Source organism: Capra hircus, chromosome 24 (assembly GCF_001704415.2).
Source record: "Capra hircus breed San Clemente chromosome 24, ASM170441v1, whole genome shotgun sequence".
NCBI lineage: Eukaryota > Metazoa > Chordata > Mammalia > Artiodactyla > Bovidae > Capra > Capra hircus.
Window position 1 is genome coordinate 41,835,612 of NC_030831.1, and position 26,391 is coordinate 41,862,002.

At 35.5% G+C, this 26,391-nt stretch overlaps 1 protein-coding gene across 2 annotated transcripts in view; it reads left to right on the forward strand.

Annotated features, from left to right (window-relative positions):
* Positions 1-26,391, forward strand: part of ANKRD12 (ankyrin repeat domain 12) — a 98,975-nt gene that overhangs the window by 35,568 nt on the left and 37,016 nt on the right. Inside the window, exons 2-7 of one of the 2 annotated variants that reach the window (XM_018039381.1) lie at positions 6-143; positions 8,322-8,469; positions 16,093-16,161; positions 20,019-20,165; positions 23,472-23,669; positions 24,880-25,022. In XM_018039381.1, the coding sequence (XP_017894870.1) occupies positions 57-143; positions 8,322-8,469; positions 16,093-16,161; positions 20,019-20,165; positions 23,472-23,669; positions 24,880-25,022 (792 nt within the window). In that variant the 5' untranslated portion in view covers positions 6-56. The remainder of the gene's footprint in view (positions 1-5; positions 144-8,321; positions 8,470-16,092; positions 16,162-20,018; positions 20,166-23,471; positions 23,670-24,879; positions 25,023-26,391) is intronic. The other variant, XM_018039382.1, reaches the window with a different exon arrangement.

Genomic DNA, 26,391 nt, shown 5'->3' on the forward strand with positions numbered 1-26,391 from the left:
TACAGATCCAGGATGAGAAGACTGACAGAAGAAGCAGCTAGCTGAACAGCTATAAGATGCCCAAATCTGGGTTCACAAAACCAGTTCAGAGTGAAAATTCTGACAGTGACAGCAATATGGTAGAAAAACCATATGGAAGAAAGGTATATGATTATGCTAAAGATTTTGTCAACTCTTTGGAAATTGTGAAAAAAAACTCCTGATTTAGTATTTTTATTTACTTTTTAAAAAACTTCTCTAATTGTAGGTTTTATTTAATTTTGGGCATACCTAGAAGCTTGCCAGGTCTTAGTTCCCCTTCCAGGTGTTGAACCTGGCCCTCCGCAGTGAAGTAGTTAGATGTCCTAACCACTGAATTAGGGTGCCAGGGAATTCCCATGATTTAGTATTTTTAATATTAATAATTATCCATAAAACAAAAAGTAGTATGGAAGGCAAATCCTGGGGGTGAGATTGTTTCTCGTTCCCTAAGATAACAAAATTACTAAGATTGCACAATTAACTTGCGAAATAATCATGGGGTGGGGGATCCAAGACTTCACAGTCATTTGTTATTTCTTCCCTCTGACTCCTGGTAACAAAACACACAAATACCATAGCTATTCAGTTTCCCATGTCTGTAACTTTGGATAAATCTTACGTAATTTTTCCAACCTCAGTGTAATAGAGGACAGTGGTACTTTGTAGAATCGTTGTGACAGTGAAATGACTAAAGTGTTGTATCTAATACAATGCTTGTTACCCAGTAAGTACTCAATAAATGTTAACTGTTTTTGTTGTTCCTTATTATTCCTTGCCAGTGATTCTGCCCTTTTACAACTATCCTTCTTCATTCCTATTTAATTTAGGCCCTCTAAACCTATATGATTGTATAGTGGAAGTGAGAAATAGATTTAAGGGACTAGATCTGATAGATAGAGTGTCTGATGAACTATGGACAGAGGTTCATGACATTGTACAGGAGACAAGGATCAAGACCGTCCCCATGGAAAAGAAATGCAAAAAAGCAAAATGGCTGTCTGGGGAGGCCTTACAAATAGCTGTGAAAAGAAGAGAAGCAAAAAGCAAAGGAGAAAAGGAAAGATATAAGCATCTGAATGCAGAGTTCCAAAGAATAGCAAGGAGAGATAAGAAAGCCTTCCTCAGTGATCAGTGCAAAGAAATAGAGGAAAACAACAGAATGGGAAAGACTAGACATCTTGTCAAGAAAATTAGAGATACCAAGGGAACATTTCACGCAAAGATGGGCTCGATAAAGGACAGAAATGGTATGGACCTCACAGAAGCAGAAGATATTAAGAAGAGGTGGCAAGAATACACAGAAGAACTGTACAAAAAAGATCTTCACGACCAAGATAATCACGATGGTGTGATCGCTCACCTAGAGCCAGACATCCTGGAATGTGAAGTCAAGTGGGCCTTAGAAAGCATCACTACGAACAAAGCTAGTGGAGGTGATGGAATTCCAGTTGGGCTATTTCAAATCCTGAAAGATGATGCTGTGAAAGTGCTGCACTCAATATGCCAGCAAATTTGGAAAACTCAGCAGTGGCCACAGGACAGGAAAAGGTCAGTTTTCATTCCAATCCCAAAGAAAGGCAATGCCAAAGAATGCTCAAACTACCACACAATTGCACTCATTTCACACGCTAGTAAAATAATGCTCAAAGTTCTCCAAGCCAGGCTTCAGCAATATGTGAACCATGGACTTCCAGGTGTTCAAGCTGGTTTTAGAAAAGGCAGAGGAACCAGAGATCAAATTGCCAACATCCACTGGATCATGGAAAAAGCAAGAGAGTTCCAGAAAAACATCTATTTCTGCTTTATTGACTATGCCAAAGCCTTTGACTGTGTGGATCACAATAAACTGGAAAATTCTGAAAGAGATGGGAATACCAGACCACCTGACCTGCCTCTTGAGAAACCTATATGCAGATCAGGAAGCAACAGTTAGAACTGGCCATGGAACAACAGACTGGTTCCAAATAGGAAAAGGAGTACGTCAAGGCTGTATATTGTCACCCTGCTTATTTAACTTATATGCAGCATACATCATGAGAAACACTGGGCTGGAAGAAGCACAAGCTGGAATCAAGATTGCTGGGAGAAATATCAATAACCTCAGATATGCAGATGACACCACCCTTATGGCAGAAAGTGAAGAGGAACTAAAAAGCCTCTTGATGAAAGTGAAAGTGGAGAGTGAAAAAGTTGGCTTAAAGCTCGACATTCAGAAAACGAAGATCATGGTATCCAGTCCCATCACTTCATGGGAAATAGATGGGCAAACAGTGGAAACAGTGTCAGACTTTATTTTTTGGGGCTCCAAAATCACTGCAGATGGTGATTGCAGCCATGAAATTAAAAGACGCTTACTCCTTGGAAGAAAAGTTATGACCAACCTAGGTAACATATTCAAAAGCAGAGACATTACTTTGCCAACAAAGGTCCGTCTAGTCAAGGCTATGGCTTTCCCAGTAGTAGATGTGAGAGTTGGACTGTGAAGAAGGCTGAGCGCCAAAGAATTGATGCTTTTGAACTGTGGTGTTGGAGAAGACTCTTGAGAGTCCCTTGGACTGCAAGGAGATCCACCCAGTCCATTCTGAAGGAGATCAGCCCTGGGATTTCTTTGGAAGGAATGATATAAAGCTGAAACTCCAGTACTTTGGCCACCTCATGCGAAGAGGTGACTCATTGGAAAACACTTTGATGCTGGGAGGGATTGAGGGCAGGAGGAGAAGGGGACGACAGAGGATGAGATGGCTGGATGGCATCACTGGCTCGATGGACATGAGTCTGAGCGAACTCTGGGAGTTGGTGATGGACAGAGAGGCCTGGGGTGCTGCGATTCATGGGGTCGCAAAGAGTCAGACACAACTGAGCGACTGAACTGAACTGGTCGACATTTACATAATCAGAAATGAAAACTGAGAAGAAATTTATGTGTTTAATAATTGGTCTAAAAACTGTTACATATTACGAATATATTTTTATGAAACTATATAATCCAAGACAGTATCAGGGAGAAGAGTGTCATTAGTTTTGCAAAATATCTTTAATGTTTGGCTTAACAGAAAGATATTGAAATTATTTGCTTCTGCAGTCCATGAGTTCAGCTATCTCTTGTCACATAGTCTCAAGAGTCAAATACACACTTTTTAGAGAATGGGAGACAAAGATACACTGACATCTTATGTGTTATTGTCAGCTTATTTCTGACCTTGCAGGTCCCCTGAAATAATCTAAGGGACCACACTTTGTGAACTTGTGTACCATTGTAGGAACACTGATGAAAGTGTTCAAGTGTACAGTGATGGGACAAAGGAGAAAAGCAGTCAGTTTATGGGTGTTCATGGAGTCTCACAGTGGGAAAGATATGTAATCTGGATTCTCATGGATAAGTACATATGTGACCAGCTGGAAAATGAGAGTAAGCAGTAGTCTTAAGCAGGAGATGTAAAAAAGACAAGAGTCTGTTAAAGTACTGCACACAAAGTTAGGATGTAGCCTATGAAGGATGGAGGATAGGAAATAAGCTTTAGACAGGGACCAGTTCATTATGGCCTTGTGTTCCTTGGTATAGATCTTGACATTTATCCTGTAGCCAGTGAGCCAAACGGAAGGGCCGTAGCAGAGATCAATAGTAGTATTTAAAAATCCGAGGAGGAGGCAGTATGGGCAGTGACTGTGAGGATAGAGAGAATTGGCAGTTCTGAAAGACACTGAATTACTGAGATTTACCTGTGTATGTAGAAAAGTGATCTGGGTCCACGCTGAGGTTGATTGGACTGTTCCCTGAGAGGGCACTCAGGAAAAGCAAGAGGTTGTTTCAGGAAGTGTGTTTGGTTTGTACTTGTTGAATGAAGTCAGAACGTCCAATAGAGGTGTAAGTAGACATAACGAGAGTAGAGCTGAGAACAGCTAAAAGAAAATTAAAAGTATGAGAATTTGTGGAAACGTGACCTATAGGTATGATGATGTCATCCAAAGAGAATGGGGCAGGAGTGGAGGAGAGTATACCCTGAGGAATTCACACATTTTAGGAGGAGTCAGGAGAGGACAAGAGAGAAGCGGAGGTTGCACAGCCGAGAGTGGCCAGATGCCGCAGCGGTGAATGGGAAAGATGAAGTTGTTGGGTTTTGTCAGTGGAGATACCTTACCGTGATCTGAGTAGAGGAAATCTCAGAGTTGTGGGGACAGGATGCAATGTTAGATTTGAGGAGAGAATTCGAACTTTCACTTCTAAATGCTGAAGTGTAGTGAAGGTTGCTTGATGTCAGTTTTTGGATTTGAATTTATAAGGCCAAAATTGTTGAAGCTTTTAGTCTTCTAGGTACTTGTTTTATTTTTTGATGATTGCCACTACATATGTAGTAGTCCTGAGCATTGCCTTCATAAAAGTGTGATTTCTTAAAACTGTAGAGGCAAGCAAAAAAGCAAAAACTTTTACCAATATATTTCTGTTAAAAACATTCCTTAGGTAAGTTACGAACGCTTACTAATCATTAGGTTTATAAAATAAATAGGAAGAATAAATACAAACTATTAAATTCTTTAGTTATTAACAGTTGGCTTACCCAAAGGGATATATTTAATTGTTCTCAGCCTCAGTTTAATCATTCAGTGTTTTTTCAAGAGCACACATGTGTTTGTGTAAGAGTCAGAAACCCTTCTGAAGCAGTGCGCATGGTGCTTAGTATTGCCATGCTCCGGATCTCTGAGCAGCTTGACATCCAAAGCTGCTGTTGGAAGTAATTTTCTTTCATTTTAAATAAATATTTGACAGCTTAAGAGAGGAAGGGCAGTAATATCCATTCTCAGTTTTTTGCTTATACTATATGTTACTACTGTTTCTTATGACAAAATTAGAGGGGAGGAGAGAAGGCGACATGATTATCTTTTTTCACTTATTTATTTGCAAAGCATATTCTTAGGATTGTCTTTTCTTAGTGAGTTATTGGCCTTGAAGCCAATTTCTAGCTTCTGCTGAGTTTTTCCTTCCATAAAATTTTTAGAAATGAATCTGTAGTTGTTCTCTTATGTAAATAGAGACCATATTTATAGCATAATATAACACAAAACATTGCTGTTAAAAGATTTCTAAATTTAAAAATAACATGAACCAAAATTTAATTTCTTAAATACATTCAAATAGATTATATTTTAAATAATAATTCCATAGCAATATGCTTTTTATATAAAGTGATTTTTATTACCTTAGTAAGTATCACAATAGTTAGGGGTTCATCAAAAATACCTACTCAAAATTCTCCAAATATTTTATCCTTTTACTGATAATCTGTGGGATTTTTCCCCCATTGGTTTTAGTTTAGAAATTTTTCTGCTGAAACATTTCTAGCTGTAAGTTGGTGTTCATAATTTGCAAAGCAGTATCTTTTATCGAACATTTTCTGATAGTCTAAATCTTGAGTTACGTTCATGAAGCGTGAAAGAGTGAATGTTAATCATCTACCTTTTCATCATCAGTGAAGGTTCAGTCTTCATTATCTCTTGTCCTCTCCACCTGATAATTGAGAACTTTTTTTTATTCAAATAATGTAATACATGTTCACTGTAGAAAAATTTAAAAATATATAAGCATAATGAAAATAGAAATTGCTTTGTTTGAGATGAAGGATCTTGAGGTTTTACTCTACCCTATTTGCAGGCTAATTAGTTTCATGGACTCTAGCAGAAGACATGAGACTCCTGGGTCAGATAAAAAGGAAAGTTTTTTTCACATAGCCATAGCAGTAGCCATGTATCAGTGTTTGTGTCTGTTGTCAGAGCCCTATTTCTCACAAAGGGATGTAGTGAAGGCCAGTGACAACTACATATCCAGTGGATTGTGTAACAGGAGAGGAACCCCAAATCTTTTTAATGGGAGGTAAATCTACCTGACCTTAGCCCTAAAGAGAGACGTTATATATTGAACAGTGAACAGACTTAATCTACCCTTTGCTGCAGAGGAAGACACTGTCTCTGCCTTGTCTACCTGACCTTAGCCCTAAAGAGAAAAGTTATGTATTGAACAGTGAACAGACCTAATCTACCCTTTGCTGCAGAGGAAGACACTGTCGTTGTCTTCCAAGGCTGTTCTGTATACAGATAACTTTGAAAAGATAGAACAAAGGGATTTATTTAGTGCTTCTGTTTGCTAGATGTACAGAAATGCAAGAAAGCCATGGTGGCTTGTCTCCCAGCACACCTGCAATGCCATTACCCACAGATAGCCATTAACATTTTGATTTGTATCCTTCAAAGGTTTATATATGTATATATATTTTAAATTATCTCCAGGTAAATTTATACTTCTTTTTTTCTATCTTCTTGAGTTGGTAAAGACTACCAGCACCTTGTTTAGTATCAGCAGTGATAGAAGGTCATTCTTGACTAACTGTTAATACTTTCATGCTGTGTGTGATGGCTGTTGTAGATTATTTTAAGAAAAACATTACTGTAAATGAAAAGCACTTAACATTTTAAAATGAAAAAATCTGTTGTTTATTATGTCATCGTATGAAAGAAGAATGTGCCAGTGACCCTCTCCTGAATAGACAAGAGTATTTATATTATTAACATATAAATACTATTTGATAATACAGAAATTTCAGGACAATCAGAAGTAACTATTTCTTTTGAAAGTTACTTTCCCCAGATCTAAAAATAGTTTTTAGTGTTAAAATTCTCACAAAAACACTTTTTGGGTAACAGTTTTAAGGACAGTTTTACTTGAGAACAGAGTAAGTTTATAGCAGGTAAGAATATTCACACTTAAAGTGAAAGTCGCTCAGTTGTGTCCAACTCTTTGGGATACCATGGACTATAGCCTGCCAGGCTCTCCAGGCAACAATACTGGAATGGGTACCCGCTGCCTTCTCCAGGGGATCTTCCCAACCCAGGGATTGAACCTAGGTCTCCTGCATTGCGGATGGATTCTTTACTGTCTGAGCCACCAGGGAAGCCCAAGAATACTGGAATGGGTAACCTGTCCCTTCTCCGGAGGACCTTCCTGACCCAGGAATTGAACTGGGGTCACCTGCAGCAGGTGGATTCTTTACCAGCTGGGCTATCTTACAAGCCCTGTATGAATATTCACACTAGTCACCAAATTATCACATAGGAGGACATGATTGATATAGTCTTACGAACACTTCTCATGTAATATATTTACATGGTTTCTTTTAACTTGTTTATGTCAAGGAACAGTATCATAACATATATGCAAGGTAGAAGGAACTTCTTAATGTTTTTCTTAGATTCTTTTGTTAATAACAAAATACTTGTATTTTCTAAGGCAGATCTCTTGAACCTTGTTGGCTAACCTTTTATTAATCATGCCTTTTTACTTCTGATACTTGGACATCTGGGGCCTCACTGACCTTGGGCAGACTATCCTTCCTAGGGCCACTCAGTTCCCAGAGAAAATAAATAGCTCATTTGTGACCACACTTTTCATTTGCAAACCAGCAATCCAGGGTTCATCCCTAACCACCAGCTCTAGCAACTCTCATACTCTGGACCACTGTCCCCCTGCCCTGATGGTTACCCCAGAATAACCGTCAGGTACCAGACAACTAGAGAAGTGACACGTATACCCCAGACCCTGCACAAGTTACTTGGACTAGCCAACCCTAAACCTGCTTGCTCTCCTAGCCTTTTCCTGTGGAAGCCACACTAAAGCTTCCGCTTGCCTACCTTTCCCTCCCTCTGCCTCCTGAACTGGCTAGGTGCCTCCCCAGGAGAAACTGCATTGCACATGTGACATGCCCTCTTTTCTTGGGAGCTGTGAGTGACAAACTCTTGCCACTGGCAGTGGTCTCCTGACCTCTTGGCCTCACTATGCCAGAATAATAATAAAATTGACCATTTAAACCAGCATTGTAAGCAAAAGGCATGCCTGTGAAGCTCCATTTCATTAGCAGGAGTGAAAAGACAGCTCAAGAGGATTTTCCTTTACACCTGGGAAATAATTTGATGGTTTTATTTTTCAGTAATGTTCACTACTCAATTCAATCTAGAATTCTTTTTCTGATTTATATATTTGTTTATTGGATGATGTCTGTCTTAGACATAGAGTTCTGTTATTCAAGATACTTTGTTTTACTGTTATTTAAAATTATATTACTAAATGAAAGGGAATATGAAACAATTTAGAAAACATGTTGTTGAAAGTGGCCCTTGAGGACATTGAATATGATGGTAGTTTGTAATACCCTTTCAACTTTTGTGTATGAAAATTTCCTTCATAAAGTATTTTTTAATACTGTACTGCTTAGCTAGTATCATTAAAACTTTATTCATGTTTTATTTTTTAATAGAGTAAAGACAAGATTGCATCCTATAGCAAAACTCCAAAAATTGATCGAAATGATGTCGGCAAGGAGATGAAAGAGAAATCATCCATGAAACGTAAACTTCCTTTTACCATCAGCCCATCAAGAAATGAAGAACGAGATTCAGACACAGGTAGGAAAATTTGTTGTTTTCTAGTAAAATTATCTTTTTTTACTGTGATTTTATCATTTCTCTTACACTACATTTTATAGAGAAATATTTGTATTTTGGAATTTCAGGTTTATCATTGGGGCAGAAATTCATATATTCCTTGCCCAAGTATAATTTCTATCATATATAAAAGCAGTTTTTTTCTTAGTCTCAGTGTTACAGACCTCTTACCATTTTCCGGACTTGATTTCTTGGGGAGCATTTCATTGTTGAAAATTTACTCGGTTACGTGGATCTTTGATGTGGTAAATTTGAGAAAGAGTTGTTCAGTTTTTGTGGACAACGTATTGAACCCACCAAAGGGGAAAAAGCTTAAGACATTTTAGATTCAGAAACGAGTCAGAAATATGTCCCTTCCAAAAAAAGAAGAAAAATATTGAGGCTGCCTCAGTCCAATTCGTAGTACCTTTTTCCTCAAAACTCTCACTAAATCAGGAATGATACTTGACATCAGTCAATCCCAGTTATTCATGATAGATTAGAACCTTATGACCACTGTCTATAAATACTAGGTTGTATTTTAGCCCTAAGATAGTCATTTCCTAAAACTCATATAAACTTGAATGTTTGTTTTATGTTTATCATAATCGTTTTATCCCCTGAATGAAGTATTAATAATGAACTGTTCTTAAGAATGTTTGTTTTTAGTTTCACTCACAGAAAAAAAAGTCAGTATTACATTCTAAGTATATGTACAGAGATTGTATCCTGCTTTTATCTTTCTAGCTACCTTAGTCATCAGTATAGAAACAATCTTGACTCCAGAATCTTTGAAAATATCCTAAGGACTTTTGAAATGCGTTACACTAATATAGTTTAGAAAATAACCTAATTTTAGTGTACACTTTTGGTAGCAGCTAGGTTTCCTTTTGTGTATTTGGCTATTTCTCTTAGCTTGAATTAGAAGTTTTTCTTAAACACTTAATGCCATTTTTAAACCTTAAAAATTACTTCTTTTTTTTTTTTTTAGTAATTAAGAAATTATGTGCTTTGTTCTGCCTTCTAAAGGTTTGGTTTTTTTTTTTTTTTTTGAAGCCTGGCCCTCCTTATTTTTCAGCATTGTTTTCAAGGTTATGAGGTAATTTAGCTGAGAAGAAGGTGCTTATGTGCCTTCAGATACACAGGCTTTAATTTCTCTCAGACTTTCTCCTTGGAAGTCCTTCTGCTAGTCATTTTTAAAGTACTTACCAAAAGAAATAAATAAATAAAGTACTTACATTAACTATGTTGTTTTCCAGTGACAGTGTTCTCCTACTAGTAGTTTGAAGAAGGGACTTAGAAAAATTCAAAGTTGTAAACATGTTTTTCAAAATATATAAGATTTCAAAATAACACACTTCCCAGGAGAACCCTTGTTATTAGATCAGCTGGGTTATTTGTCTTTCATTTAGTGTAAAATAAAAAAGAAAGACTTAGGAACACATGAACTTTAGGCACTGAATGAACATGGTCTGATTCATATTTTATTGATGGGATATAATGCTTTTCTCTGCTACAGTCTTTCCACTATTTGAATTTAATAGGGGGCATTGTAGCTCTCTCTCAGACTTGCGTAGTATGAACATTTTTTTTAAAAAGGTCACATGCTAACGTTAAATAAGATTTTGATGTATTTAAATGTATATCTGTAGTTTTGGTAGTCTGAATTTATAAATTTTAGTAAGTAACAGATGAACGCCTTAGTTCCGCATGAACACACATAAACACACATCCAAAGCATTGAGAAGAATTTCCCCAGGCCCAAGGAAAAATGTCTTATTTACAATTAAGCTGTCTTATTTTCACAATTTTAAAAAAAGAGTCTAGAGTACCATTAATGGCTGTTGTAAATATGAATGATAATTATAGCACCAAAACTCATATATGACATTGATCTTTTTATGAAATAATAGTAGTTAAGGAATAGAGTTTATAATGACTGAGAAAATTATCATTGGTTGAATCATACAAGGGCTTCCTTGGTGGCTCAGCTGGCAAAGAATCCACCTGCAATGCGGGAGACCTGGGTTCGATCCCTGGATTGGAAAGATGCCCTGGAGAAGGGAAAGGCTACCCGCTCCAGTATTCTGGCCTGGAGAATTCCATGGACTGTATAGTCCATGGGGTCGCAGAGAGTCACACACGACTGAGCAACTTACACTTTCATTAAATCATACAAACTGGTCACTGATTTAGAATAGGAACTTGCTTTAGTTTGTCTAAGTTATAGAACTATCTTGATATAACAACATATGCTAAAAACTAAATTTGTTAACATTTGACTTATTCTTTCTTTTGGCATTTATTCAATATAAATAATTATTGATGAGAATGAAAACTATCTTCAAGTATATTTCTCTCAACTTTTTGGGGGGGTTATTTTATTTTTTTTAATTTTACTTTATTTTACTTTACAATACTGTATTGGTTTTGCCATACATTGACATGAATCCACCACGGGTGTATACAAGCGCCCAATCCTGAATCCACCTCCCACCCCATATCATCTCTCTGGATCATCCCCATGCACAAGCCCCAAGCATCCTGTATCCTGTATCGAACATAGACTGGCACTTCGGTTGGTTTGAATGCAAACTAGTACAGCCACTATGGAAAACAGTGTGGAGATTCCTTAAAAAATTGCAAATAGAGCTGCCTTATGACCCAGCAATCCCACTGCTGGGCATACACACCGAGGAAACCAGAATTGAAAGAGACACATGTACCCCAGTGTTCATTGCAGCACTGTTTATAATAGCCAGGACATGGAAACAACCTAGATGTCCATCAGCAGACGAATGGATAAGAAAGCTGTGGTACATATACACAATGGAGTATTACTTAGCCATTAAAAAGAATACATTTGAATCAGTTCTAATGAGATGGATGAAACTGGAGCCTATTATACAGAATGAAGTAAGCCAGAAAGAAAAACACCAATACAGTATACTGACACATATATACAGAATTCTCTCAACTTTTAATAGAAAAAACAGGAAAGTACTGTCAGGTAATAAAGGATTTGTTTAATTATGGTAAACACTGAGGAAATACCTTTTACTGTTAAAAATAATATTGTAGAAGAATAAGCAGTATGGAAAGATGTTCATAGTATACAAATTGAAAAAACAGGTTATGAAATAATATGTACTGTTTGATTGCGTTATGTCATATTCTTTATATTTGTCTATATGCCTGTGCACATAAAACAGATATTAACACACATACAGAAAGAGAAAATTGTTTAAATATAAACACTGTTTCATTGTAGAACTAAACCTAAACCTAGTGAGTTATTAAGGGTCCTGAATAAAAATGTAAATATTATAAACCCTGAGTTAGTGAAAAGTAAAAGAATAAGGAATGGGGAAAAAGGAGAAAAAGCTGAGTGCTACTCAGCTCATCTTCTCTCATGTCAAGGGATTAACTGAAATTGCCTAAAACTGAAATTTTTTTTCAAAATTATTGCTTAAAACTTCTAATCTTTCCTTATTTAAAATTTTATCTGTATGTTTATAAATATGCCTGTGTTTATATTTTAGCATATGAATCTCTTGTAGAGAAGTGATTCCTTTAGTTCCTTTTCTTTTTATGTTGGATTAAAGTTAATCTTACAGATTTTTATTTAAAGACTGCACATGTGTGTGGTATTTTCTTCCTCTTACATAAATTGATTTCTCTCTCTCTCTTCCCTGATCCCTCTGTCTTTACATACATTTAGAAAGGTACTTTGCATGATACTCAGGAGATGTTAACATGTTGTTTCCAGGATTGGAGATGACTTGTTACTTTCTTCTTTGTATTTTTTTATATGCCTTGAATGTTTAACATGACAGACATACATTATTTCTATGAAACAACCATTATTATTTTTTTAAGACATTCATATTGTCCAGGAAAGATTCAGTGATTCTTATAATCCGCAATAATGCCATCAACCAGATGAGTCATTCCTAGTCTTCATTTTGAGATAGCCTAGTGTGTCTTAAACTCTTTAAATCCTCAATTATTTCATGTTTATTAATTTTTTAAAAACACTTTCTGGAAAAGTAGTTGCTTAACTAGACAGATAAAATTTGGGGGGAAATTACAGCATAATTCGAAGTGTTGCCCATGAGTTTTTATAGCTATATCATAATTGTTTTCATTTCAACAAGTCTCCAGCATAACTACTTATATCATTCCAGTATCTATCCCACATCGTCCTATCCTATCAGAGAATTTCTATAAATCTTGTCCCATGAAATGTTAAGAGGCTTGTCTATACAGTAACTCACCGTATAGTAAGCCTTACTTCCATAGACTCAGTGAGTTACTGTATAGACAAGAAAACCAATTGTTTCTTTACAGCTACGTCGTCAGCTTGCTTTATCACCATTTTTTAGCTTTTACCTTCAGTCTTTCCCAGACATCCGGAATCCAGACAAAATAAGTTGTTATAGTTATAATAGAGAGAAGTCAGACCCTGGTGTTTCTTATCAGGGGCTCTTGAGTCTGACAGACCAGTGTTGAGTTCTTGCTCTGGCCAGATTAGCTGAGTTCCTCATAAGTCCCATTTGTCTCATCTGTAAAAGTGGATATATAATACCAACTTCAGAAATTGTGATCTCTGAGTGACATAACATATAAAATCAGTTTGTAGTATATTAATTAAAATAGAAAACTGACTTAGAGATTTTTCATCTACTGCAGTAAGAGCAGGCATAGGCAGTGCAGCAGTTCAGTAATACCGAAAGGACTAGGTTCCTTTCGTATTTCTGCTCTGCCACCCTTAGCTTGTATATAGGCTTTGTCCTTCAACATTTTGCCTTATAGTAACAGGACATCCTTCCTGGGCAGGAAAGACCAGTGATGCTTTTGCCTGCACCTCAACTGGTTAGGCTGTGCTAGTTGCAGGAAAGTCTGAAAAGTTGAATATTTTTGAGCTGGGTATATTGTCACTCTAATCAAAGTTGGGGTATTCCTATTAATAGGAAGAGGATAATGAATATTTAAAGTAGGCACCTTATAATACTGATATGGCTTCCCTGGTGGCTCACTGTTAAGAGAATCTGCCTGCCAATGCAAGAGACATGAGTTTGATTCTTGGGTTGGGAAGACCCCTTGGAGAAGGAAATAGCAACCTACTCCAGTATTCTTGCCCGGAAAATCCCATGGACAGAGGATCCTGCCAGGCTTCAGTCAGTGGGGCCACAAAAGAGTTGACTAAGACTTAGCAACTAAAAAGCAACAAAATATTAATAACTGATAACTGCTGTTATCTTTAATAGTTGCTAATGTTTCTACTGAGTGGACTTTATTCCTACTCTGTCCACCATAAAATCATACTAATTTTCTTTCCTAGCCTAATGGCATTCATTGGATGCCATAAGAGTTCTTTAACATGAAAGTACTGAACTTGACTGCTTGAGGCTACACATGAGTGAGTCTCTTTTTGGCCTCCAGCCTACATTTGAATTATTTTGTTATGAATAATGCCATAAGAGTATCTTTCCAGATTGTGTTTTTGTTATACCCTGAATTTTTTCTTTCTTATTCATTCCAAGAGTAGGGTTATAGGGTTAAAAGGATACAATGTTTCTATGATATTTCTCTAAAATAATTATATGTAGTTACAGAGTCTTCTAGCAGTACATTTGTGTTCTTTAATCTCAAGTAACATCAGGGCACTTGCTTTTTTTTTAGGTTTGATAGATCTAATTATCTATAGTGATAAACCAGTAGTATTTCATTTTAGTTTGCATGTTTAAGTAAAAAAAAAAATACAACATTCTTTTAAAAAAATGTTTATTTCTTCTTATAAGCATTATCTATTTGCTTATTGTGTTTTTTCTAGTGGCATATGTAAGTAATGTGTGAATAAATGTGGAAGGAGAAGATGCATAGAGGCACAGTATGCTCCATTCCCCAAGGCCATGGTCGCAGTTGTAGAGTGTGTTCACATGCTCTGAATTCAGTCTCTGCCGGCCATCCATTAAGGCCTGCTTTCCTGAGGCTTTGATCCCATTGAAGGACCTACCCTATTTAATGACTCAAGCAACTTTGGAGAAGACAACTTGTAAAAAAAAAAAAAACAAATGTTATTTTTCTGATAACTGTGTTAAAAGTAACAGATAAAATTAGTGTTTTGCTTAATAAGGATACTCATCTTTTGGTGATTTTCATGGAGATAGTCTATTATAGATTTATTTTTGTCCCTTCCCCCTGATAATTTTCTAGCTTCTTAATTAAGTCTTTATAGAATACATATACAGATGCCCCAAATATGAGCATACTTATTTGAGTAAAAGCCAATGGGTATGTGGGGCCAGGATAGATTAATTACTTCCAAAGGAAGGTTTGGATAAACTATTAAACTACTTCCTTACATTAATGAATATAATTGAAAGCAAGTTTATTTTATCCACTGTTCTTTAATTGATCGCAGTAATATGATCTGCTTTCACTTATCCATTTAATTCAGTTTGTTGGTGCAACATATTAGTTGCCACTTTGCTTTGCAACCTGTGGAGGTCTTTTTAAATTTTTGTTTATCTTGAAATGAAATGTCAAATATTCTTCATAGAATTCTTCTAGTTGTTAACTTAATGATTTTGTTAACAATTACAAAAAGCAAATGTAATTGTTTATTGAAAGGCTTGTGATTCAATCTGTTTACCCATTGGCTCTAGAATTGGTCTAAATGTTATTTTATTAATCATTTCCCTTTCAATTGAGTGAGCTTTCTCATCACTATTAGGCTTTTTTTTTTTTTTTTTTTTTTGCAAATGTTATGTTTAGGAGTTATTTGTTCTCTAAATTTTTTTCCCCCAATATTTTTGTTTTTTACTTATACCTAACTGAACTCATGAATAATGTTTATAGTAATCATTCTGGAAAGAAAACTATGAGCCAATAAATTGAGATTGTAAAGATTAGAATAATATTATTTTAAGTTATAGTAGCATTTATTTGTAAGTAAAAATATTTGCTCTGGCCATACTGTCAAAAATCAGTTCTCCATATTCTTAATTGTCTAATTTATTGAGTTGTTAGGCAGCATTCCATTTCTTAGTTGATAAATTTTGTTTTGCTTTAGCCTGCTTTCTTTCTAAGAGGTGGTCAGTGTAATAATTCATAGTATTTGAAATGTTTATAGTTTATAGAAATACTTGGTCTGGAATGATACTGTAGTCCAAAATGTTCTATTGTCTTCTGAGTAGTTTTGGCATTCGTAGAACAAAAAGGATGATTCAAGTCTTTATTCAAGTTCTGTAAAGGCAAATTCTAAACAGAAAAGCAGTTAAGAGTACTGTCTGTTTTATCAATATTCAGAGATTGAAAAAATATTCTAAAGAAAGATGATATGTTTTAATAAGCAGCCTCAGTAATAACTGTTACCGCAACCTACATAGTTGACTTTTTTAGCTTTAAGACTAAAGAAACTGAAATCTTAGGTATTGGCCAAACCTGTGTTTTAAATGTACTTTTGGCTTTACCTTAAAAGTAATCTTTTGGAAAAACAGTGATACATCATTGTGGTCTTTTGAAAAATGTTGGTTTGTTGAATTCTGCATTTCCCTTCGTATGCTTTTTTCTCTTCTCCTGTCTCTTCTCATTCTGTAGATTCAGACCCAGGACATACAAGTGAGAATTGGGGGGAGAGACTTATATCTTCTTACAGGACATGCTCAGGTAACTAGATTATCAGGGGTTCCTGTTAGCCAGTGGTTTCTGTCACATTTATAATTAATTCTTGTACTAGAAATAACTTATTTTCAAACCAGCATATAGATGTCTGTGGTTGAATAAGTGACTATATGAGTGACATAAAATTTTACAGCTTCATTTGAGAGCTCCCATGTACCATGTCCAAGACATGTTCTGTGTGGATGCTGCAAGCAGGATCCTGCACAGCCACTCAGGCATGCAGCACAGCTGGGGACCCATTCATGTAGAAGAGTATGAGAGCTGTACACCTTGGAGCTGTGCTGAGCAGTGACCCCTGTGGGAACGTGCCCTGGTCCTCCATCTCTTAGCTGTACGCCCTTCACACGTTATACCACACATAGTGATTTTCGTAGACAGTGTCATCTTACTCTTCAAGCATGCAGTGTTTTTAAAAACATTAAAAATTTTTTCAGTTGACCTCTTTAGTCTGTTGACTTTTTTGCTGCCCCTGTTGAATTTTAAAATGAATTAAAACACCAAGTTTCCTGGAGAAATGCCATCAAAGAGTAAATGTATCCTTTAGTATGTGAAAACTAAATTAGCTAGATGTTTTGATTCTTTTTTTTTTCTACTTTTTAATTAGCTTACATTCTTATCTCTGAACTTTTTAAATGTAAAATATTGTTTAGTCCCTCAGTGTCATTTTTAGCAAATGGCCTTTAACTGTAAAAACTAAAAATTTCTGTTCCTAATATACTTTGTATTTATTTTATAAATTTGTGGAGTTGGTATACAGCAAAGTAATTATTCTTAAAATTATCCCAAAAACTGTCAATTGACCTGATAAGTCAGTAATACTTAGTTATCAAAATTTGGCAATGGCTTGTCTACAGTTAGCATTAAATTGAACAGATCTACACTTATGGTGGAGTTAGTGGTACTTTCCTAAAATGGGGCCCCTGAGTACCAAGGCACACCTAAAAGAGCGGTATGTGATGAAATTGCCTGTGGTCTGAGGGTCATGGCTGGAAATCAGAAGATATAAGCACTCACCTGTCAGAAACTAGATATTGCAAAACCATCTGTATTTGAATTGTAGCTCCCATGGTTTCATTCCTTATACTGTGACTGCTTTGTGGGAAAATGTCATATTTCTGAGACACTGGTAGGCTTATGAACTAGTTCCCCAAGAAAAACATTTTTGTCTCTTCTCAGTATACTTAATTGAGATGTGACAGTGTTGAGCTTTCTGTTTATTCTGATAAGACATGGGAAGAAAGCACTAATTTTCAGGATTATAAGACTGAGATATCTCTGTAATTCTAAAGGTCCTCTGAACCTTGAAGTAAAGCATACTGGATTGTTGAAAAGGCTGTATCTGTTTTTCTTTAGTCTTAAGTGAACCACCTGGATTTTTCTTTAAAAATCTCTTCCAAGGTGGTCTTCCCTGGTGGTCCAGTTGTTAAGAATCCATGCTTTCACAGAGTTTTGTTGAATGGTTTGAACATGAAAAAGCACACTTTGGGACATACTAATCCAAGATTTATGATTTTTTTAAATGGTATAAAGTTATCTCTAATCTATCTTACACCAGCTACTGTTCACCTACCTTATTTTCATATCTCATGTAAAGCATGAACTCAAGACAGATGGCTGAGGTAACTCAGAGAAAAAATGTGTTCATATGAATGTTAGTAATGAGTTTTTGATTGAACATTTGGAATATATCCAATTTGTTTATTCCTTTCCAAAATATAGTATCTTTGTTCATTTGGCAGCATGGAATTTTAATAATGAATTCATTATTTAAAGTTTTTCTGCTATAAACTGAGTATCACTTTAGAGTATATTCTTTTTTTAGGAGGTCGTTGCAAGTATAGAGGAACATAACTGATTTTTGCTTTTTGATCTTAATCTTACTGAATTTACTGTTTAAAATTTTTTTGGCCACTCCTTCATGGCGCATGGGATCCTAGTCCCCTAACAGGGATCTAGCCTCCATCCCCTGCATTGGAAGTGCAGAGTCTTAACTACCAGACTGCCAGGGAAGTCCTCAAGCATATTCTTCTTAAAACATTGTGTTACTAAAATGCAGTTAAAACCAGAAATCAAGAGTTTGCAAATGAGAAAAGAAAATTTTTTTTCCAAAATTTTAAGTGTTTTAAGGATAGATATGTATTTTTTATTTTGCTTCTTCTAATTACTAAACTGTACTTTTTTTCTTAAAACAACTTTCTTTAAACTGTTATAAGTATTTTAATTTAAGTGAGAAGTACATTCATTATATTTAAAGATTTGGTATTCAGATCGACAACTATTAAAACAACAGTTGTGGTTCCTTATTAATTCTGAGAACCAAAGCATACAGAACATTATTAGGAAAAAGAATGTGTTTCAGGAAAAAATAGATTTCTCCAAAAGACCTATTTAGGGGTTTATAATAAATTGAGTAAGTTAGGTATAACACTGCTAAAATGGGCTTTATACTAATTGGATCATTAATGAAATGAAAAGTAAGAAAATAATATATTAGAACTATTAATAAAGGCTGACTTTAAAAATCTTGGAATTTTTTATTTCTGTTGTGTAAAATTCTGCAAATATCAACAAAATGGACATTTTCAGAGCTACTGAATTTTGGGTGATTTGTGGGCAGCAGAGTATAAAAGCAGGCCCTTTGATTTTTCCAGGCCCTTAGGATGCCAGTTTGTCCTGATTAACTTAAAGTGGCACACTATAGGATTTTATAATACAGTAATATATAAATAGTATCAAACTTTTATTCATTTCTTGAAAGTTACTAGATCAATAAATGCTTATCTCTTGGAGTAGTCTAACTGCTGGCCACATCTACGTGAGAAAAACAACAGTATTGACTACTAAGCCTTGTCTTCTTGTGCTCATTTTGCTATTTTACATTTGTTTACAATTTTTATTAATTTATTTATAGTTTTGTAGTTCCTCTGTATACTGCAAACCTGGATCAGTAGATCCCAGATATTGGTACAGGATTTTCCAGGAAATAGATGCCTAGACAGTTAACAGGCAGCTCATCTCACAGGGCCACTTGAATTAATTCCCAGAAATGTCCTTAAGGAAGGAGTAACAGGCACCTATGTTTCTTTGAACTGTGGAATCCAGTTCCATCTGAATTTTCTGGCTTATAACGGGGAATATTGGCTCCATTGCCAGAGATTTGCCAAACAGCTAAATCTGAGAACTGGCTTTATGGTGGATCAAATCTCTTTGAAAAATTTTTAGACAGTTTTGAATCTTTGCAGGATCTTTCTTAATTCCCCCAGCCCCTTTCCACACACATATAGAATCTTTAATTTTGCTCAGTTTCAGCTTTGATTAATAGTCTTCCATGTTCAACTATCCTGTAACTGCAATAGAGTGATTTGGTGTTATTTTTCCGTAATTACTCCGTGTGATGTGCTTTGTCTTAAACAGCTCCTTAGAGGATGTACAAATTATTAGTGGAATTAGGGAGGTAATGTGAAGGAATATTGCTATACAGGCTTAGGAATAATTGAATAAGATTAAAGTGAATGAAGGAGTTTCAGAGATGTAAAGCTAAGGAATGTTTGAAGTGTTATTTAATAGAATTGATCATTAAAATACAGATCTTACTAGGACTAAATTTCCAAATGTTAATTAATTTTCTGAAAATTATATAATTAAGATGTTTTTTCAAAGCATTCAGGGAGAAAATTGCTTATGTAATAAAACCCTAGTGCTCTTTTGTCTGCCTATTGCAAGTTTCTGTTACTCTTGTTTCTCATAAACATGTATCATCTATTTTTAAAAAGTCTCCTTATGCTTTACTTTTGAGTGCTTAAATTTGATTCAGATTCTTACATATTTATTAATAATTCCAGAGAAAGAAGGTCCAGAAAAGAAGAAAACCAAAAAGGAAGCTGGAACTAAGAAGTCCACTCCAGTTAGCATTCTCTTTGGTTACCCACTCTCAGAGCGAAAGCAGATGGCACTTCTTATGCAGATGACAGCACGGGACAACAGTCCAGGTGACACTCACCATCACTGACCTGTGTGTTTGTGGTTTTCTTCACACTGTAGCTGTATCTTGACAGTTATTTTTAACTACTTTAAATGTTTGTCCTTTCTTAGATTTAATCAGTTTCTTATAAATTTGTAATCTTAACATGTGTTTGTGTGACAATTGTTTATTGTCTGTCTCATCTGCTAGATGAAAAGGTATACAGGAACAGGGATCTTGGCTCTTGGCAGACATTCAATAAATGTTTGTCAGCTAAAATGAGTACAGTTGACCTTTGAACTACACAGGTTTGAACTGAGTGGGTCCATATACACACGGATTTTTTTTCAGTAGTAAATACTATACTGCTACATGATCCATGGTTGATTGAATTTGAAGATACAGAATTCTGGATTTGAAGGGCCAACTGTAAGTTGCACATGGATTTTCAAATGTGAGGAGAGTGGGTACCCCTGATCCCTGAGTTGTTCAAGGGTCAACTGTAATTTAGAATTGGATCAGTCCACATGAGAAATCTGCAACACACAGTTGTAGAACTGTGCGTGCCTTTACCTTCCTGCAGAAAGTTTTACTTCAGTTTCTATAGAGCTGCTTCTAGGTTTATAGTTATACTGTACTTTTATAGTTAGCACTCTATTGTAAGCTGGTAGTCTTACACATGCTTTTAGAAGCAAGAGTATAATTCATGTTTTATTGTTTAAGATCTGCTAAAATTTATTTTGGGCTTCCGTGTTGGCTCAACAGTAAAGAATCTTCCTGCAATGCAGGAGACACAGGTTCGATCCCTGGTCTGGGAAGATCCCCTGAAAAACGGGATGGCTACCCACTCCATTTTTCTTACCTGGGAAATCCCATGGGTAGAGGAGCCTGACATGCTGCACTTCATAGGGTTGCAAAGAGTCGGACATGACTTAATGACTGAACAACAGCAACAACAAAATTTATTTTCAAAAGAAAAATATCTGCAGTGTATTATGTAAATTTATTTCATGTTTCATTTCACGTTTCCATTTAAGATATTGTGCTTCGTGTGTGTGTGTGTGTGTGTGTGTTTATTCAAGTATCAATAGTTTGCCCTCCAGAAATGATTAAAGATGGCTTACCAGCAGGATGAAGACAAAGAAGGAACAAACAATGAACTTGTTCATTTATTAAAAGACTTTAAAAGGTAGATAAGGTCCAGACAGCTGGGCTGGGATAGTTACTACATTGAGCAGTGATCTTAGTTATACATTCTGGTAGCTAAAACCAAGAGTTTTAAGTTGTATAAAGTTCTCATTGAGCAATGCAAGAAGAAAGTAAATCTCTTTGGAGAAATCTTTTTCTTTTAGAAAGAAAAGTTCCAAAAATTTGGAAGAAAAATTCTTTTCTTCAGGGATCTTTGTATAACACTTGGGGTAACATGACAGACCCTGTTGAAATGCATTGACAAGAACACAGTTTTTCTAGTGAACTTTTCCAGTGTTGGCTCTTTGTTATTAAAAAATGGGACAACTTGGTAAAATTCTTAGAGTTTCTATAGATCATAGTTTCCATTAAAACGTAAGTATATCTATATCTTTCACTAACAAGAGTGTGTTAGGGCTTTCTGTTTAAAGGGGGGCATGTTGTGTTGGTTATTCTTCTGCCTTTCCACCCACAACTTGGGGAGACTGGCCAAATCAAAGTTATTTACAGTGTTAAACTTCAAATGTTTCTGAACATTTGAAAAGTGTTGACTTTGACTCAGATTAAATAGCTAGATGAGAAAACTTTTGTTTCTTAAAAGTGTCATTTAATACTATGAACCTCTATCCTTAGAGTAATTAATGCAGTAAGGCAAGAAGCTAAAAATCTTTCCTCGTTTCCAGTAACCTCTCCCTTTGAGCTTCAAGCCCTTCATAATTTCTTCTCAGTTGTTTAGATATAAACATATAAACATATCTTTTGTTGTTGTTTGTTTTTAAATATAAAGATTAATACTGTAATACTGTTCTGCACTTTGTTCTTTTCATTTAAGGGTATATCAGTCCTCCTTATTAATACATGTATGGAGGGGAAAGCTTTTGAAGTATCAACCTGTTTGCCAGCTGATAGATACGGTTGTTAAAGTTCCTAGTCTTATCCATTACATAACTTATTTCCCACGTTTATTCTGATTGCCATTATGGGTAGTACTACTGTTATTTTGTCTGTGTTATATTACTTTGGTATGGCTGAGAAAATTTTGTATGAGTTAATTCCTTGCAAGTTGTTTGAATTTATTTTAAGTTCAATCACTAATTTCCTAAATAAATAATTTAACTATAAATATTATTATAATCATGTATTCACTCAACAAATTTGTGTAAGTACACTGTGTAACAGGAAGTCTTCTAAGCAGTCGAGATACAGTGATGAATTAGACAAGATTCGTGTACTTCTAGAGTGTATGTTATAGAAATTCATAGATAAACCAACTCAATGTACATTAAAAATCAAAAAGTAAACTTTAAACTTTTTTCTTACTGAGAAAAGAGGGATAATACTTTATCATTCCCATCATGGCAGTTTGCAAGGAAGTCATTATATGATGCTGGAAAATTATTTTCTGTAGACTTTTTTTTCCTTAGAGCTGTTGTATCTTTTAAATAGTTGTAAATTTTCAGAATTATTAACACTGTACATATGTCTCGAATCCTTAATTGATTAAGAAATTATTTTTCGTTTTGTGTTTTTCTTAGTTCTGAAATGGGGAGGAGAGGACTTTTAAGTGTCATGCAGTTTAACTTTCTTGTTTTTGAGAGAGAAACTGGAACAAATACCAAAAGATAGAAATCAAAGCAAAGCACTATTTTCCCCTCCTTTATCAGCCCCTTTTTAAAGGCCTTTTTCTAGACTGTCCTCATTTCTTACGGATCATAAGCTTCATTTCATACTAAAATCATCTATGACTTTAATTTGTACCTAATGCTGGAATACATACTTTGAGTCCAGTACTTTGAGTAAGAGGTGTAAACTCTAGCCTTCAGTGTCATTTCATTTAAGTCTTAAAATAGTATCATAACATGCCATGAAAAATGATTTTTTTGAAGTTTATCAAATTATTCATTGAGCAAGTACTTTCAGGGTAGAATTGACAGAGTGAAACATTTTTTTCTTAGTTGGCACATGCAGTATTTGATAACCCTAAAGGAAGATCTACTCTGGGTCATTATCAGATTATCCAAGTCTAGTGTCAGATTGTTTGGGTGAGAAGGTACTCCCTCAATCCAAGAAATTAGCACATTACCTGTAAAAACCTTTACATGAACAAAATATTTAGTCTAGAACTTTAAACTTTTCTTTCTTACAGATTCCACACCAAATCATCCATCGCAAACACCAGCCCAAAAGAAAACTCCCAGTTCCTCATCTCGACAAAAAGATAAAGTTAATAAAAGAAATGAGCGTGGTGAAACTCCTTTACATATGGCAGCTATTCGAGGAGATGTAAAACAAGTCAAAGAACTAATAAGTTTAGGGGCCAATGTGAATGTGAAAGATTTTGCAGGTAAGACTTGTAATTAAAGACATACTCAGGATCTAAAATTTTGAGATTATCACCTAAACAGACTCTGATTATAATTTAATCAACATTCTTTGTTCCTCTTTCTGAAATAAAAGTGTTCTAAAAGTATACTTTAATGTAAAACTATTTTGGAGTTTGTACATGAAACCCTGATCTCTACTACAATTCCATGTCAGTAGTCACTCAGATTCTTTAATATTAAGCTTCTGTTTTAGCTGGCATATTACCATATAATTTTTTATCTAATTTGGGATAAAAAATTTTGTCCGTTTTTTTGAAAATCAGGCAAATAACCCTCCAAAAGAAAGATCTTTAATCCATTTTCACTCCCATCAAGAGTATATGGAAGAAAGAAAAAAAAAAGGCATATGAGAGAGCCCTGGGTAGGGGAAAGAGATAAGTTAGTAGAAGTTTGGGATTACCAGTACTCTTGCCTGGAGAATCCCACGGACAGAGGAGCCTGATGGGCCACAGTCGATGAGGTCTCAAAGAATTGGACATGACTGAGCGACTTCACTTTCACTTTCACTTTTAGGATTAACATATACACACTACTGTATATAAAATATTAATAGATAAGCAAGAATCTGCTGTATATGGGGAACTCTATTTAATATCCTGTATTATTGCAAGACCCTAACAAGCTTATTTTGCCCTTTTCTACTCTTATTTTATAATTCAGTTGATTATTATAAATTATAGCAAGTTTATATTCATCGGGTAAGCTTAAATGTTAGTTTAATACTTTTGTCAAATAATTTAGCCCCATGGGAAATAATGGGGCTTCCCTGGTGGCTCAGAGGGTAAAGCGTCTGGCTGCAATGTGGGAGACCCACGTTTGATCCCTGGGTCGGGAAGCTCCTCTGGAGAAGGAAATGGCAACCCACTCCAGTATTCTTGCCTGGAGAACCCCACGGAAGGAGGAGCCTGATAGGCTTCAGTCCACAAGGTTGCAAAGAGTTGGACACGACTGAACGACTTCACTTTCATGGGAAATAATATTACTGTGGATGAACCTTCTGTAAAATTAGTGGTTTTCTTAGGTACTTATTTTCAGTAGCTTGTTCATCATTCCTTTTTCCTTCTGTATTGTGTACATGTAGAATTACTGTATCACACATGGTTATATTAAAAGCATATGTGTTGAATTAGTAGAAGTGAACCATATGTTCAATTAATATTGTAACTTTAGGTTGGACACCACTGCATGAAGCTTGCAACGTGGGATATTATGATGTTGCTAAGATACTGATAGCAGCTGGAGCAGATGTTAACACACAAGGATTAGATGATGACACTCCACTCCATGATTCCGCTAGTAGTGGGCACAGAGATGTGAGTATGACAGGAGGAGCAGTAATACACATCTTCAAAATTTAACCCAGAGTAATTTAACTCACTTCTTAGTTGTATAGTCTAGTGTCATATTTCATTCATTGCCTGACCAGCTCATTTGTGTTTTATCTTCCCTTTTTCTACCTTCTAATTGCTAATTCCTATTATGGGTTTAGCATTATCTTTTCATAAAATCTATTTAATTTGATAATTAAGCAACTTGGCAAAATTTTTATTTGAAGGGCCATTCCACTGTTGGATAATTAGATGTAGTGATTAAAGCATATTTTACTTATAAAAATTTTACACTGTCATACCTTTTTTAAGACCTTAATATTTAATGATTCCTTTGTATATAACATCAGTTCTTGAATTTTAGCTGACATTATTTATTTAAAGATATTCAGATGCTTATATATATAATAAGATGATTTAATCAAACATGATTATATATGCTTAAAATTTTAATGGCATCTTTAAATACCATGTTTGATTTGTTTTGATGCAATATTATGACCCATGCTGGGTTTTAAATTCCATTTGCATTTTCAGTCTCTGGCTTATTGACATCAAAGCCTACCCCGTCTTTGTTGTAATGAAGCTTCTGTTTTAAGCGTGTTTAATGCTTAATTCCTGGAGAAGGCGATGGCACCCCACTCCAGTACTCTTGCCTAGAAAATCCCATGGACGGAGGAGCCTGGTAGGCTGCAGTCCATGGGGTCGCTACAAGTCGGACACGACTGAGCTACTTCACTTTCACACATTGGAGAAGGAAATGGCAACCCACTCCAGTGTTCTTGCCTGGAGTATCCCAGGGACAGGGGAGCCTGGCGGGCTGCCGTCTGTGGGGGCACAGAGTCGGACACGACTGAAACGACTAAGCAGCAGCAGCAGCAGTGCTTAGTTCCATTACTGTAACCTGGTTATAGCTGAAGCAAATCAACCTGGGCCACTGTTAGCAGTGTCTAAAGCAAAGGATTCTGTTCATCAAAGAAGTACTTTCTGTTTTTCAGTTAATTAGACTTTTATTGACATACTTGTGCATAGTTAAGAAAGTTGAAAAGTATTGCTTAGCTCAGAAAAATACCTAAATTCTCCCTTGTGTCCCTCCACCCTTCCTAGTACCGTTAGCCAAAAGCAGCTGTTGTGTTTCTTCTCTTCATTTCTAACAAGGTGTAAGCTATTTTGCTTTATTAAATTTTTAGTCTCTAGTTACTGACCCCTGCAAAGGATTTTAAGATATATTGCTGCTCTGAGACTCACAGAGTGTACTCTAATTTATTTTGCCTTGGATTTTTATTTATTGCCTTGGTTACTACTCAGCCTTGTTCTAATTTTTCTTATTTAGTTCTCTGTGTAAATAAATATT